The 15,534-nt window shown below is 43.0% G+C and overlaps 1 protein-coding gene across 2 annotated transcripts in view; it reads right to left on the reverse strand.

Moving 5' to 3' along the window:
- The window catches only part of glra3 (glycine receptor, alpha 3), a 219,130-nt gene that overhangs the window by 103,365 nt on the left and 100,231 nt on the right, over positions 1-15,534 (reverse strand). For both annotated transcript variants that reach the window (XM_072594581.1, XM_072594580.1), the window contains exon 3: positions 15,264-15,331. In XM_072594581.1, coding sequence (XP_072450682.1) covers positions 15,264-15,331 — 68 coding nt within the window. The remainder of the gene's footprint in view (positions 1-15,263; positions 15,332-15,534) is intronic.

Raw genomic sequence — 15,534 nt, forward strand, 5'->3', positions numbered from 1 at the left:
CAGCAGAAGAGAATCGAACCACTACCCCTTGACTTTTAAGCCACTCACCAGCCTGACTCAAAAATATATTTACACTTGTTCACTGTTGCTAAGTCAAAATCTTGGAACTTCTTTCTTAACAGTACTGTATGTGCTTTTCAATGACATTGCCAACACTGACTTTCCTACTGTCCACATCCTGGAGGTTACCATTGATTAGAGACTGAACTGGACAAGCCATACAAAAAAGTTTCCAGGAAAATTGGGTCAGAGGCTAGGAAAACTGCAGTGAGTGATTCCTGACTTCTCAAAACCTGTTCACTATCTACAAGGTACAAGTTGGTAGTGTAATCAAATGCTCTCTTCATGCCTGGATGAGTGCAGTTTCAAGAACACTACTGATGCTCAATAGCGGCAGTGAGTACATCTACAAGATAGAAACATAGAAAATAGAAGCAGGAGTAGTCATTTGGCCCCTCAAGCTTGTTCTGCCTTTCAATATGGTCATGGTTGATCATCTGACTCAGCACTCTGTTCCCACTGTATCCCCAAACCCTTTGATTCCCTTTTGCTCTAAGCACTACGTCTAACCCTTTCTTGAAATATTCAACGTTTTGGCCTCAACTATCTTCTGTGTCAGAGAGTTCCATGAATTGTGCTGTAGAAATTCATGAAGCCTTCTTAGGCAGAGCTTTCCAAACTTGTGACTACTATCATCTTGAATATCAAGGGTGGCAGATACATAGGAACACCCTACCTCTAACTTCCTCTCCAAGTCACTCACCATCCTGACTCAGAAATGTATTGTGACTCCTTTGCCATTAAGTAAAATTCTAGAACACCCTTTTTCACAACTTTGACACTGTACCTGCAACAAATGGACTGTGGTAACTAAAAAAAGTGCAGCTGCACTCTACCTTCCCGAGGTCAACTTGGAATGGGCAATAAATGCACCCAGTCAGTGAAACCCACATCTCTAAATGTATTTATAAAAGTGTTATATGATCCTGAATGGCCCCAACAGGTTGGACTTGGAAAGGATGTTTCCTCTTGTGGGTGAGTCCACACTGCCTGTCCCCATCAATACCCATTGGCACTACTCCCCAGCAGGACTTAACATCTTCCTGCTGGCACCCAACTTTTCCCTCAACACCAGATTCAAGATACACCCACTAACCATCAAAGACCCGATAACACCCTCCCTCGATAACTTCTCCTATCCACAGAACACAACAATTTCCTCCCTGCACGACCAGGTATCCATTTCTTCCTTGGGACCTAAAAATTCCCTTCTCCCATGTCCTGACATCGTTCTCCCTCAGGACTCTGACACCACATCACTCCTTTCCCAGGTATGATGCATCTACTTCATGCTTAGACCCGATCGATACTTCTTACCTGCCTAACCTAACTTAAACACTCAATAGTACTGGTGTCCTTCTCACCTTTTCCCTGGCATGTTACCCACCTCCCCACCTCCCACTGGGAATCCTGATACCCTATCCACTTGGTACATTACCCCACTTGGTCCTCTACTGAACTTGGTACGCTACTCAGTTGGTACATTACCCTCACATGTACTTATACAATCACAGGAGCTATCAATATGGCTGTCTGTGATGCTGGACATTTTAATAATTGAATATGACAGCTATTGCTGTGGAAAGTGGAGCCTGGTTTACCTTGTATCTTGTACTACCAGGATGCATTCAAGCTACACTCTACAATTTCAGAGATTGGAATCTCCTGACAGAAATGTGCATCTCTCTATTACTGCAAAAAAAAAGGAGCAGAGTGGCAATCTGACTTTGATAATCTAGAATCAAGATTTACTCACAGTTTCTACAGTACGTAACATGAAAGGCCACTTCTGCTCCCAAACCCCATCACATAAATATATAATAACCCAGAATGAAAAAATGTCATTTGGTCCTTACACCTGTCCCATCTCGATGCCTCTTGAGCTGAGGTTGTCCTCCTTAAAGCTAAAGATTCCAGGCATTACTGGTGAATCGGGTAAGGTAAATGCAGAGCCTTCTTCACCTTCTACTGCGACATCAGTGGTGCATATCTTTCATGCAACAAGTAAAAGCAAGCTTATGTTCATATAAAGCAAAAATTGGCCCTTTTAATAACATTCAGAAAAGGTAACTTTTCAACGAGAGGGCTGCCCCTGGAGATCTTGGCAAGAGACTGGATTGAGGCAGGACGATGTCTATTATTTTCACCTCTGCCTCCAAACCCACCACACCCACTGCTGAGACAATTCCGTACCAGGTATCTGATACATTCAGTGGAAATAAGAGTGTTGCATTGCTTTTTTAATCCATTCACGGGATATGGGTGTTGCCTGCTGCACCAGCATTTGTTGCTCATCCCTAATTGTCTGGAGAAGCAAGTTTGTCCATGGTCACTCTGTCAGTGCTCTCAGCTGGCTAACCATCCCACTGTGGTAGAGAGCTCAGCATTTATTTAGGTGTTGATGCCTATCTGCAGTGTCAGTCTTCCCTTCATGAAGAACCGTAGCTTTGTAAAGCTTCAGTTTAATCTGTTGTGTGTTGGGAGAGAGGTGGAATATGATGTGCAAGGTGGCTAAGTCATTTGGATGAGAATTTAGGAGAATGATTATGAAGTTTATAGATGACACCAAAATTGGTGATATAGTGGACAGTGAAGAAGATAATCTAAGATTACAAAGGGATCTTGATCAATTCAGTGAATATACTGAGGAGTGGTAGATAGAGTTTAAATTGGATAAATGTGAGGTATTGCATTTTAGTAAAATAAACAAGGACTCTAATTGTTAATGATAGGACCCTGGCTAGTGTTGTTGAATAGAGAGACCTAGAGGTTCAGGTCCATAGTTCTTTGAAAGTTGCATCACGGGTAGACAGGGTTGTTAAGAAAGTGTTTGGCACACTTATCTTCATTGTTCAATCCTTTGAGTATAGGAGTTGGAAAGTCATGTTGAGATTGTACAGGCTGCTGGTGAGCTGTGGAGTGCTATGTACAGTTCTGGTGACCCGGTTATAGGAAACGGTTCAGAAAAGATTTACCTGGGACCGGAGGTTTTGAGTTATAAAGATAAGCTGGGACTTTTTTTACTGGAGCATAGGAGGTTGAGGACCTTATAGAGTTTTATAAAATCATGAGGGGCATAGATGAGGTGAATAGCAAAGGTATTTTCCCTAGGTGTATGAGTTTAAAACTAGGGAACATATTTTTAAGGTAGATGAGAAAGATTTAAAAGGGACCTGAGGGGCAATGTTTCCACACAAAGGGTGATTTGTTTGTGGAATGAACTGTCAGAGGAAGAGATAGATGCAGTACACTTACTACATTTAAAAGACAGTTGGATAGGTACAAGAATAGGAAATGTTTAGAGGGATATGGGAAAACTGCAGGCAAGAGGGACGAGCTTAGCTTGGAAGACTTGGTCAGCATGGATGATTTGGACTGAAGGGTCTATTTCCATACCGTATGACTCTTAAGTATATTTGGTGACAGAATTGGTATGGCCTGTTTTATATTATCACCCACTGTAAAAGTAACATCCCGACTTTTGCCCTTCTGAAGACCTCTGTGCATTGTATACAGATGCAAATCACTGCACGGGTTAATATTGTCGTCAAAGTTACAGGAAAGGAAGATTATTAATTCAATAATGTTCCTTAAGAAATTTACAAAGGTAAACTATTAGCACAGCTTTGCAAAAGATGTGCCTGCCCCATTGTAACATGGGAGGAAATAATTTCTGGTAAGTGTTGCATCCAGTTATGTATAAATAAGGCATGGTAGCTCAGTGATCAGCACTGCTGCCTCACAGCGCCAGGGACCCAGGTTCGATTCCAGCCTCGGTTGACTGTCTGTGTGGAGTTTGCACATTCTCGCTGTGTCTGTGTGGGTTTCTTCCAGATGCTCCAATTTCCTCCCACAATCCAAAGATGTGCAGGTCAGCTGATTTGTCCATGCTAAATTGCCTGTAGGGATGTGTAGGTTAGGTGCATTAGTGAGGGCAAATATAGGGTAGGGGAATGGGTCTGGTGGGTTACTCTTTGGAGAGTTGGTGTGGATTTGTTGGGCCAAAGGGCCTATTTCCATACTCTAGGAATTCTAAAGTAGTATCTGGCTATCTGCATAATAGAAGCAACTTAAATCATAAATGAGACCATTATGACGCAAGGTCAATTTGCAGATGCAGTGTTCTTCTGGTAAACGTATGCACAGCATTGAGGCTTCTTACTGTCCAAATTAGGAAATTACAGCAGAAGGGGTCCTCAGAAGTTGTGCTGCTGTGTGACATTGTAATATTATTCTGTTGTCAGAGAAATGTGGCATCTAATAAGGTGGAGCTGCTGAGGTTTTCTTTCGGGAAGCCACATCTGAAATAATTGTCCAAATGAACATCACTGGGGAACGGAGAAGTCAGCAGCTTCTCCAAAGCTCAGGACTAATCTGCGATATTCATAGCAGGTAACACTGCACTTCAGTGACATTAAATTTCAGTAAGAACACAGACAGCATCACATAATGGAAGAAAAGACTGAAGATGGTTATTTGAAGCATTGTCTGAACAATTGGCTTTCTGAGTTTGTTTCCATATGAAAGACCTTTCCTACAGAGAGTATCTTTGCGCATGCATGGCTAGTTGTTAATTTAATTTTCCTTAACAAATGGAGGTTATACTTTCTATCCAAGAAATGCAGGGGAGATTGAGGAGACTGGCCCTGTATCAACTTTGTGTTGAGAACAATGGGAGGCAATTTCATTGAAACTTAGAAAATCTTTAAAGGGTCGCAGTAAATCACAGAAAAGGAATCTCTTCACTCAAACACTAGTGAATTGGGCTTATTCATTCCAGAGACCAATAGATTTCTAGATATTGAATGTGTCAAGGGATATCGGGTAAGTGCAGAAATTGGCATTAAAGCCGATGATAGAGGAGTCAGCAGAAGGTCTTAATGATCCCTTATGTTTCTTTGATTCTTCTCATTAAATGATATAGTTTACTCTGCGTTTCTATCAGCAATACAGCCAATTTCCTAGCACGATTACATACATCCCAGAAATGTAGATGGTGAAAATAAAGAGGTATTGCAGATGAGCCACGGTGCACAAACAGGGAATATAAGTGACAATGGTGGAAAAGGCCAATGAGCCTGTGAGGAGCTCAGCACAGCACCCATTTCTGTAAGTTCAAAAGGCAGATTGCTATCGGAGGATTGTCATCAAAAGTGAGCAGAATCACATGCAGAAGGAGGCCATTTGACCCATCAGGTCTACACTGGCTCCCTGAATATTTTAACTTGCTGCCAACCACCTGCTTTTTCTCTGTAACTCTTCACTGTAGTACTATTTAAATAACCTTCCAGTGCCCTCTAAAATACCTCAAATGAACCTGCCTCTCTTACACTCACAGGGGCTGCATTTGAGACAATATTCCAAAGCTTTCAACCATATACCAAGGTCTAAGGTGTCAAAATACATCTGGAAAAACAAGGGTTCCCACACTGACCCTTGGGGAATTCCACTGTAAACCATCTTGCAGCCTGCAAAATACTCAATAACTGTTATTCTCTGTTTTCTATCCCTCAGCCAATTTTGTATCCATGTTGCAACTGTCCCTTCCACTCCATGACCTACAAATTTCCTGACACGCTTGTGTGTGACACTGTATTGAATATCTTTTGTAAGTCATGCCACTTAACAGCATTACCCTCATCAACACATTCTGTTGCCTCTGCAAAAAATTCCAAAAGGCTAGTTAGGTATTATTTTCCCATACTGACCTTCCCAAATCTGAATAACTGCTTCCAGAAATTACCCTGCCACTGAAGTCAAACTGACCATTCCGTAATCGCTGGGCCAATCACTACAATCTTCTTTTTGAACAAAAATGTAATGTTTATAACTATCCAGTTCGCTGGCATCATCCAAGAAATTCATGGAAGATTGAAAGGTAATTCCAGTATTTCTGTAATTTCCTCTCTCACTTATTGACTCACCAACAGTAAGTACCAAAAGCTTCTCCAATACCTCCTCCTTGGCAATTTTAAAGCCTTTTCTTGACTGAGTTTTTTCCCTCTTGTCACCTTGGCTGAGACAGCATCTGCTTCACAGGTAAAGACAGATGCAAAGGATTATTTTAATTCCACAACCAGCTGCTTTACTCTAAATATGAATCTGCTTTTTTGGTCCCTAATCAGCCCTACTCTTCCTCTTACCATCCTGTTACAATTGATAAATAGTAAAACCTCATAGAAGACTTTGTAATTCCCCTTTAAGTCATCTGCCAGATATCTTTCATAATTCCTCTTTGTTTCTCATCTTTGTTTCTTCAGCTCCCTCCAGACTCTTGGGTATTCAACTTTGTTCTCACTTATATTCACTACTACCTAACACCTGCCATGAACACATGTTTTTCTTCTTTGATTACCTTTTGTTACTATCTACTTTGTCTTCCAGGGAACTCTGGAGTTTATGTCCTGTCTGAAATAACTCCATGAAGGCCAATGTCCTGTCACCAAGTCGGCCTTTATTTACATGTGCATTGTACATGACACTGACCAGCTAGCTCAGAGCCAGCTCTCAGAGTGAGCAGAACATCTGACACACCTGTCAGCCAGGGCTCCCTGATTGGACCAAGTTAACATTTCCAGTCAGGGAACTCATATCCTCTGGGGTCCACCTGCCTGACCTCATTCCAACCATTATTCTATCTTTCCTTTTAAGAGCATATGCCTTGACTGTGCCTCAACCATTTCCTCATTAAAGGTAACCCATTGTTCAGCTACTGCTTCTTGTGGCCAACTTTTGTTTGGACCAGTCTATCTGGCCCAGCTCTTTTCTTGCCCCATTAAGGTCTGCTTTCCCTAGTTGATTACTGTTACTTTGGATTGACTGATGTAATTTTCTATCATTATGCTAAACATCATGATATAATGTCTCCTAAATATCATCTCACTGCCCATTGATCTATATGGCACACTGCATTCCCAAGAACCTGGTCTAGCAGCACCTCCTTTCCTATGGTCAAGAGACATATTGCTGTAAGAAATTCTCCTGGACACTAGGGGCAGCACAGTGGGTCAATGGTTAGCACTGCTGCCTCACAGCGCCAGGGACCTGGGTTTAATTCCACCTTGGGTGACTCTCTGTGTGGGGTTTGCACATTCTCCCCATGTCTGCATGGGTTCCCTCTGGGTGCTCTGGTTTCCTCCTATATGGGCAGGTTAGGTGAATTGACCATGCTAAATTGCCCGTAGTGTTAGGTGCATTAGTTAGGGGGAATGGGTCTGGGTGGGTTACTCTTTGGAGAGTCGGTGTGGACTGGTTGGGCCAAAAAGGCCTGTTACCACACTGTAGGGAATCTAATCTAAATAATCTAAGAACATTTGCCTCTCAATGTCGCTTACACTACCATTGTCCCCGTTGATATATGAACAGTTAAAGTCACTCATTATAACGCTCTAATCCAGCTGTGTGGAAGAATTAATTAACCAGACCAGCAGATATGGATGAAGAACTGTCTGTATTATAGCCTAAGTAAAGCAAGTCCTGTGACATTTGGAACATAGTCCCATATAATACAAGCTATGGCACTAATATTGCATAAATTCTTCTGCTGCTATTGAGGCTAGGGGGTTCAAGACTTAAAGATGTTTTCTTAGTTGACTTTGACCTCCTGCAAGGTCACAACAGAGCCAGCCTTCGGGCAGTGCTCTTGGGTTTCTTAGCTCCGACTAAAAGTGATGTTTCACACAGGTCAGTGGATAGTGATGTTTCACACAGGACAGTGGACTTGCTTGGGGATTGCCGGCAGCCAGAAGCATGACTGTTGCAGGAATGAACTGGTTCCTGCCAAGCACTGCAGCAAGTTACAACAACAGTGGACACAACGCTGCCCACAGGATCTCTTTTCTTGAATTCACTTTTAGGATATGGGCACTAATTGTAAGACTAGTGTTTATTGCCTCACCCTAGCTACCCTTAGGTGGAGGAAGTGAACTTCTATCTTGAATCACTGCAGATTATTTCATAGAATCCCTACAGTGTGGAAGCAGGCCATTCAGACCATCAAGCCCACATCAATCCTTTGAAAGCATCGCACTCCCCCAACCCTATGCTTGTAACCTTGCATTTCCCATGGCTAATCTTGCTAGTCTACACCTCCTTGGACACTATGGGCAATTTGGCAAGGTCAATCCACATAACCTGCACATCTTTGGACTGTTGGAGGAAACTGGAGCACCTAGAGGAAATCCTCGCAGACAAGGGAAGAGTGTGCAAACTCCACACAGTCACTCAAGGGTGGAATTGAGCCCAGATCCGTGGCACCGTGGGGCAGCAATGCTAACCGTGTCAACCCTATTTCATGAAAGTACAATCACTGTGCCCTTAGCTCAATGTGAATGAAAGACAAGTCCAAGTTGGTGCTTCACTGGGATGGGATTGTGTTGCCATCTACTTGCCACCAATGCCATTCTGAGACATTGAAGGATACAGAGTTGATAAATGCTGACAAGAAAACTTGGTGAGTTGCTGTGGAATGCAGATGTTACCATCATATGGATGGTATACACTACTGCAATGTGCTGGCACAGGAGGGAGTGATTGTTTAAAATTGTGGATGGGGTGCCAATTACATGGACTACTTGGATGGTGCCATGAAGCTCCATCCATTCAAGCAAGTGCAAGGTATTCCCTCACACTAGCATAAGTGGAACATACTCTAAGTGTTGGACATCAGAACTACAAATAGAGAATGCTGGAGAAACTCTGCAATTATGGCAGCATCTGTGAAGAGAGGTGGAGAGATACACAAAATCAACATTTTGGGTCCAATATGTCTCTTTAAAGAAGAGTAGCTGCCAGACCTGCTGAGTTTCTCCAGAAGATTTTTTAAAAATTGAATTCCATCAGACTCCTGACTTTAGCCTTGTGGACTACCCAGTTGGGAGGTGAGTAACTCGCTGCAAATGACCCTACCTTTGACCTTATCACTATGGCATTTATATTACTGGTCTACCTGAGCATCTCATTTTGATTTCCCAAAAGCATTAAATCACCGTACCTCTCCAGTAATACAGAATCACCTGTACTTAGACGATTCAGTTGATTTTGTGTTCAATGTCACAGACATTCCACTCATAAAATATATTATCCTTTGATGGGATGCATTACTCACCAGACTGACTGCTGGAATGAGATGAGATTGACACCAAGCCTGCATTCTTCATGAGTTTAGAAGAATGAGAATGATCTAATTGGAATACATACAGTTTTGTCAGAGTTTTATCACTATCGAGGGGAATTGGGATATTGCTTTTCCTGATATTTATTAATATTCTGGATCTTGGTATGCAGGGAATGGTTTTATATTTTACCAATGATATGAACCTTGGAAAAATTATAAATTGTAAGGAGGATAATGTAGAACTTCAGAAGGGCGGTGGCAACTTGATGGAGTGAATGGGTAGATGGCCCTTGATTATTTTAATTCATTCATAATGTCAATGCAGGGAACTGTGAGATGATGCATATCAATAGGAAGAACGTTGAAAGAAAATATTTAATAAGCTATACAATTCTAAAGGGGGTGCAGGAACAGAGACTTGAGTGAATGCATGTGCATAGACTATTGAACGTGGCAGCACAGGTGGAGAGAGCAGTAAGCGAAGCATAAAAGTGAAGCATAAGAGATTGAGGTGGCACAGTGGCTCAGTGGTTAGCACTGCTGCCTCACAATACTAGGGACCTGTCTCAGGCAACTGTCTGTGTGAGTTTGCACATTCTCCCTGTGTCTGTGTGGGCTTCCTCCCACAAACCAAAGATGTATAGGCCAGGTGAATTGGCCATGCCAAAGTGTTACGTGCATCAGTCAGGGGAAAATGTAGGGTGATGGGTTACTCTTTGGAGGGTTGATGTAGACTTGTGGGGCCAAACGGCCTGTTTCCATACTATAGAGAATACATATAAAATAGCCTCTGCTTTTTTACGAGAGGTATTAAGTCCAAAAGCAAGGAACAATGTTAAAATTGTACAATACATTGGTTCGGCCGCATTTAGAATATTAAATTAGATTAGATTAGATTACTTACAGTGTGGAAACAGGCCCTTCGGCCCAACAAGTCCACACCGACCCGCCGAAGCGCAACCCACCCATACCCCTACATCTACCCCTTACCTGACACTACGGGCAATTTAGCATGGCCAATTCACCTGACCTGCACATCTTTGGACTGTGGGAGGAAACCGGAGCACCCGGAGGAAACCCACGCAGACACGGGGAGAATGTGCAAACTCCACACAGTCAGTCGCCTGAGGCGGGAATTGAACCCAGGTCTCTGGCGCTGTGAGGCAGCAGTGCTAACCACTGTGCCACCGTGCCACCCATATTGTGTACAGTTCTGGTCGCCACATTACTAAAAGGATGTGGACACTTTGGAGAGAGTGCAGAGAAGGTTTATGAGGATGTTGCCTGGTATGGAAGGTGCTAGTTATGAAGAAAGGTTGAGTAAGTTAGGTGTGTTTTCATTAGAAAAAAGGAGATTGAGGGGGGACCTGATTGAGGTTTACAAAATCATGAAGGGTATAGACAGGGTGGAGAGAGACAAGCTTTATCCCAGGGTGAAGGATTCAATGACGAGTGGTCATGCTTTCAAGGTAAGAGGTGGTAGAGGCAGGCACGGTAGATTCATTTAAGATGCGTCTGGACAAATGCATGAGTAGATGGGGAGCAGAGGGATACAGATGCTTAGGAATTGGGTGACAGGTTTAGACAGTACATATGGATTGGCTCAGGCTTGGAGGGCTGAAGGGCCTGTTCCTGGACTGTAAATTTTCTTTGTTCTTTGAGGTGGTGTTGAACTTGTATAAGACACTTGTTAGACTTCAAGGGGAGTGCTGTGTACAGTTGTGGATGCAAATTGGAGGTGTAGTGGACAGCGAAGAGGGTTATCTGAGATTACAGCAAGATCTTGACCAGATGGGCCAATGGGTTGAGAAGTGGCAGATGGAGTTTAATTCAGATAAATGCGAGGTGCTGCATTTTGGGAAAACAAATCTTAGCAGGACTTATACACTTAATGGTAAGGTTCTAGGGAGTGTTACTGAACAAAGACACCTTGGAGTGCAGGTTCATAGCTCCTTGAAAGTGGAGTCACAGGTAGATAGGATAGTAAAGAAGGCATTTGGTATACTTTCCTTTATTGGTCAGAGTATTGAGTACAGGAGTTGGGCTGTACTGGACATTGGTTAGGCCACTGTTGGAATATTGCGTGTAATTCTGGTCTCCTTCATATCGGAAAGATTCTCCCTGTGTCTGCGTGGGTTTCCTCCGGGTGCTCCGGTTTCCTCCCACAGTCCAAAGATGTGCAGGTCAGGTGAATTGGCCATGCTAAATTGCCCGTAGTGTTAGGTAAGGGGTAAATGTAGGCGTTTGGGTGGGTTGCGCTTCGGCGGGGCGGTGTGGACTTGTTGGGCCGAAGGGCCTGTTTCCACACTGTAAGTAATCTAATCTAATCTAAAGAAACTAGCTCCAGAAAGCGAGACAAGTTAACCAGTAAACTCCTTCATTCTCAGACCAAAGTTCACATGCCACTGGTTCAAAATTCAAACTCCAGAATAAATGCCATTGCAATTATACACTTTCTATCACATTCGTGTGGATGTGTAGAGGGAAATTGGCGTCCATGTATGCTGACCCCTGAAAGTTGCCACTCAGGTTAAGAGTGCTGTTAAGAAGGCATGCAGTGTATTAGATTTTATTGTTAAAGGGATTGATTTCCGGAGCCGTAATATCATGCTGCAATTATACAAAATGCTCGTGTGGCCGCACTTGGAATATTGTTTACATTTCTGGTTGCCCCATTACAGGAAGGATGTGGAAGCATTGGAAAAGGTGCAGAGGAGATTTCCCAGGACGTTGCCTGGTCTGAGGTAAAGATCTTATGAGGGAAGACTGAGGGACTTGGGTCTGTTCTCATTGGACAGAGAAGAAGGTTAACAGGAGATTTAACAGAGACATACAAAATGATTAGAGGGTTAGATAGGGTGGACAGAGAGAGCCTTTTTCCTAGGATGATGATGTCGGCTTGTACAGGGTGGGAGGGGGTGAGGCTGCAAATTGAGGGGTGATAAATTTAAGACAGATGTCAGAGGAAGGTTCTTTACTCAGAGAGTGGTAAGGGATAGAAAGCCCTTCCCACCAATGTAGTTAACTCGGCCACATTGGGGGCATTTAAACATCCCTTGGATAAGCATATGGATGACTATGGGATAGTGTAGGGGGATGGGCTTAGCTTAGTTCACAGATTGGTGCAACATCGAGGGCCGAAGGGCCTGTTCTGCGCTGTATTGTTCTGTGTTCTATATGATATTTCAGACTTACATGTACAGCCTGGGTTCCTGCTTACCTGGTGCAGCAGAAACATAGTTGATTCACTGGACTGAACTGTGAAAGATAAAGTCACCATAGTTTTACCGGAGCATAGGGTTCCTGTCTCACTCATGGTGGTTTAACCTGCTGGTCACTATGCCTCAGGCAAGGGAAGAGGTTGAGAAGAGCCCATCAGGGTAACCTGAGGTATGGCAGGAAATGAACCCACACTGTTTTTGTTACTCTGCTTTGCTAACCATCTGAGTTAACAGACTAACAAGATGAAATATGGAGACCTTCAATACCAGACCATCACATCATGAGGTATTGTCACTGGGTTAATTTCTTGGACCTCCCTCTGTAACAGCATTTTGGGATTACTTAAACCAAATTGAATGCAGCAGTTCACAAAGACAAAGATAATCTGGCAGGAACAATACACGTTGGCACCGCCAATGAAATCCATATCCCAGAATTAGCATAAAATCAAGTATCTAGATGTATTAGAGATATAGTTCCTTCCTGAGGTCTGTGGACTGCTGTCGGCATGGAAGTTCTTCAAATAAGGTCCAGTTGATTAGTCAGCCAAACAGCTTGCGATTGAACAATTCAGGTTTCAATTGAATTGAATTTTCAATTCTAGCTCCTGACTTGGCATGGCATGTTCCAGAAAAGGCAATGCAGATTTTTGAAGGGCTAGGCCAATCGTTTGGCTTGCTATCTAATGAAAGGGTTCTGAGGACGGAGGGCCAACTGGAGGTCTCTCCAAGTACAGCGCATTCAAGTGGGCATTAAAATGATGCCCACTTGCCCAGATAAAAATGATGTGACCGTGATTGGGACAAAGCTGACATTAGATAATGCTGCTTGTTTGAAGAGACGATGGTTTGAATGGCCTCTCTCTGCAAGTAAGACATCTGTGATTCTGCAGCAACAGCCCCATTGGCTGAGATGGGAGCTTTAGCTCCTTAACTGAGTGACAGGAGGCCTTTTCTGAAGAGGTCAGTCCTGTGTCATTCAAAATGGCCACAGCTGACTGCCATTGATCTTGAGCGGGCACAGCCAGTAGCCAGAACTGTGGCTCAGTGACCATTATGGGCTCGGGTTGTTGGGGTGGGGGGGAAAGGGTGTGGAGGCCCTGGTATGACCCATTCGCCCTCCCCCACCATTTCTGCTTCAGGCCCTAAGCCCTGAGTGTTATTCAGGCTGAGGTGAAGCAGCCGACTGTCAACTGAAACGCTCAGGTGAGGAAAGAATGGGGCCTTAACAACGATCTATGTTAAACAACAATATCCTGAAACAGTGTCCTGTTGGGCAACTGATCTGACCCTGAACGGCCCAACTCAAAAATGGCTGTGTCGGATTGGTGGTAAGGAATCAGCATCTGTTCCTTCCAATTTTGATAGCTGCCCACTTGAAAACCCAGTTCACTATCTGTAATCGTACTATGGTTATTCATTATGGATTAATATTGCGTCCAACCCAATGGATGGAGTAATGGTCAGAGCTCGAGTAGTTACTCACTGAAATAATAGATGATCGGAATCTGTAGCATCCCATTCACTAAGGAGACAGTTTGAAGATCAGACCATGCATAATCAGACAATATGGTACTCCCAACCTGCTTCCTAAAATGCATCATAATTTGTACCAACAAAACCATCTTAATGTAATCATTGAATATGTCATTTCGCAAGCACCATTGTTTGTGACATCACGTGAATAGGATATCCCACATTTCCTACAGGATTGGATGAAAATCTCCATCCCAAGCCTCCACAATGTACTTACACACAACTGTTTACAATAAACTGGCATGTCCAAATTTGTGGGAGTCCCACTCACCCTCCCAGTACAGGCCAAGCTGCATCTATACTCTTGTCACTGTCGGGTTATAAGTTGCAGAATTTCAGTAAGAAAATCACCAGTTTCTGCTGGGATACACTGTGAAATCTTATGCTACTGTCACAGTACAGAATTGGTTCTTTTCATAAACATTGTTAACCATTCAGGGCAAGCTTTGAAATTTGTAATGCCTGTCATTTTTGCTTATCTCAGTGTGGAGATTCCAATGGAAGCTCTGTCTGTTCTGGCAATTTGAATTGATGCAATTTTCAATTTAATTCTCTAACTGGTCCCACAAGCCAGACTTTCCTCTGATTGCACACTTGTTCTGATATATCCACCTAAGCTGTGCAATGAGCTTCACACAATCCCGAACACGCCTCTCCAGTACCTTGAATTCTCAAACTGATGATCAATTTCAATGCAACCTCACTGGCTTTAAGATTGAGTGGGCTGTGTATCTGATGATCCATAAGACCATAGAACATAAGCAGACCATTCAGCCCATCATGTTTGCTCCACCATTTAGAGAGATAATGGTTGATCTGATAATCCTCTACTCCACTTTCCTCCATAACCCTTGATTTCCTCACTGATTAAAACTCTTTCTAACTCAGCCTCGAAAACGCTTATTGACCCAGCCTCAACAGGCCGCTGTGCTATAAAGAATTCCAAAGATTCAGAACGTTCTGGGAAAAGAAATTGCTTTAAGGTTAGGGTTGCTGCAGTGAGGTGGTAACCTTGATTACACATGTTGATGTCTACAAGCTCAAGGATATGAACAATTCCCTTCAAATGAGCAGGTTTGCACCAGTGGCAAGTGGGTATTGAGTTGAAAGAGTTTGGACTTAATGGCCAAAAGCCAGGGGTCTAATTAGCATGAGGTTGACCAATACTCAAATAAATGCAATATGTAAGAAGACTTTAAAGGTAGATGTCCCACGAAGATGATGTTAATTGAGAAGAGGGTTTTTACACACACACACATCAACACACACACACACACACACGTATACAATTACTGTTATAAAGCAGCTTACTGCACAAAAAAATTACTCACCATGGTTGTCTCTGCAATTGAGCCAAAGCTGTTAATAAATATGTTGCAGCTGACATTAACAGGAGGGCCTGCAAAAATAATAAGCGAAAGAGTAAAGCTCAAACATTGCCTCCAAAAGGCGAAGCAAAATCAGAAACAAAATGTCTATTTGAATCAGTTTCATTCTTGACATCGAGAGAGCCCCTGAGACCTTGCTCACAGCTTCTTTTCCCTTTGCCTTTGATTCACTTACTCAGTCCTCTACCTTCCAGCCACTGGTTTTTTTTCAGCT

This window comes from Chiloscyllium punctatum, chromosome 2 (assembly GCF_047496795.1).
Source record: "Chiloscyllium punctatum isolate Juve2018m chromosome 2, sChiPun1.3, whole genome shotgun sequence".
In the NCBI taxonomy this organism is placed as follows: domain Eukaryota; kingdom Metazoa; phylum Chordata; class Chondrichthyes; order Orectolobiformes; family Hemiscylliidae; genus Chiloscyllium; species Chiloscyllium punctatum.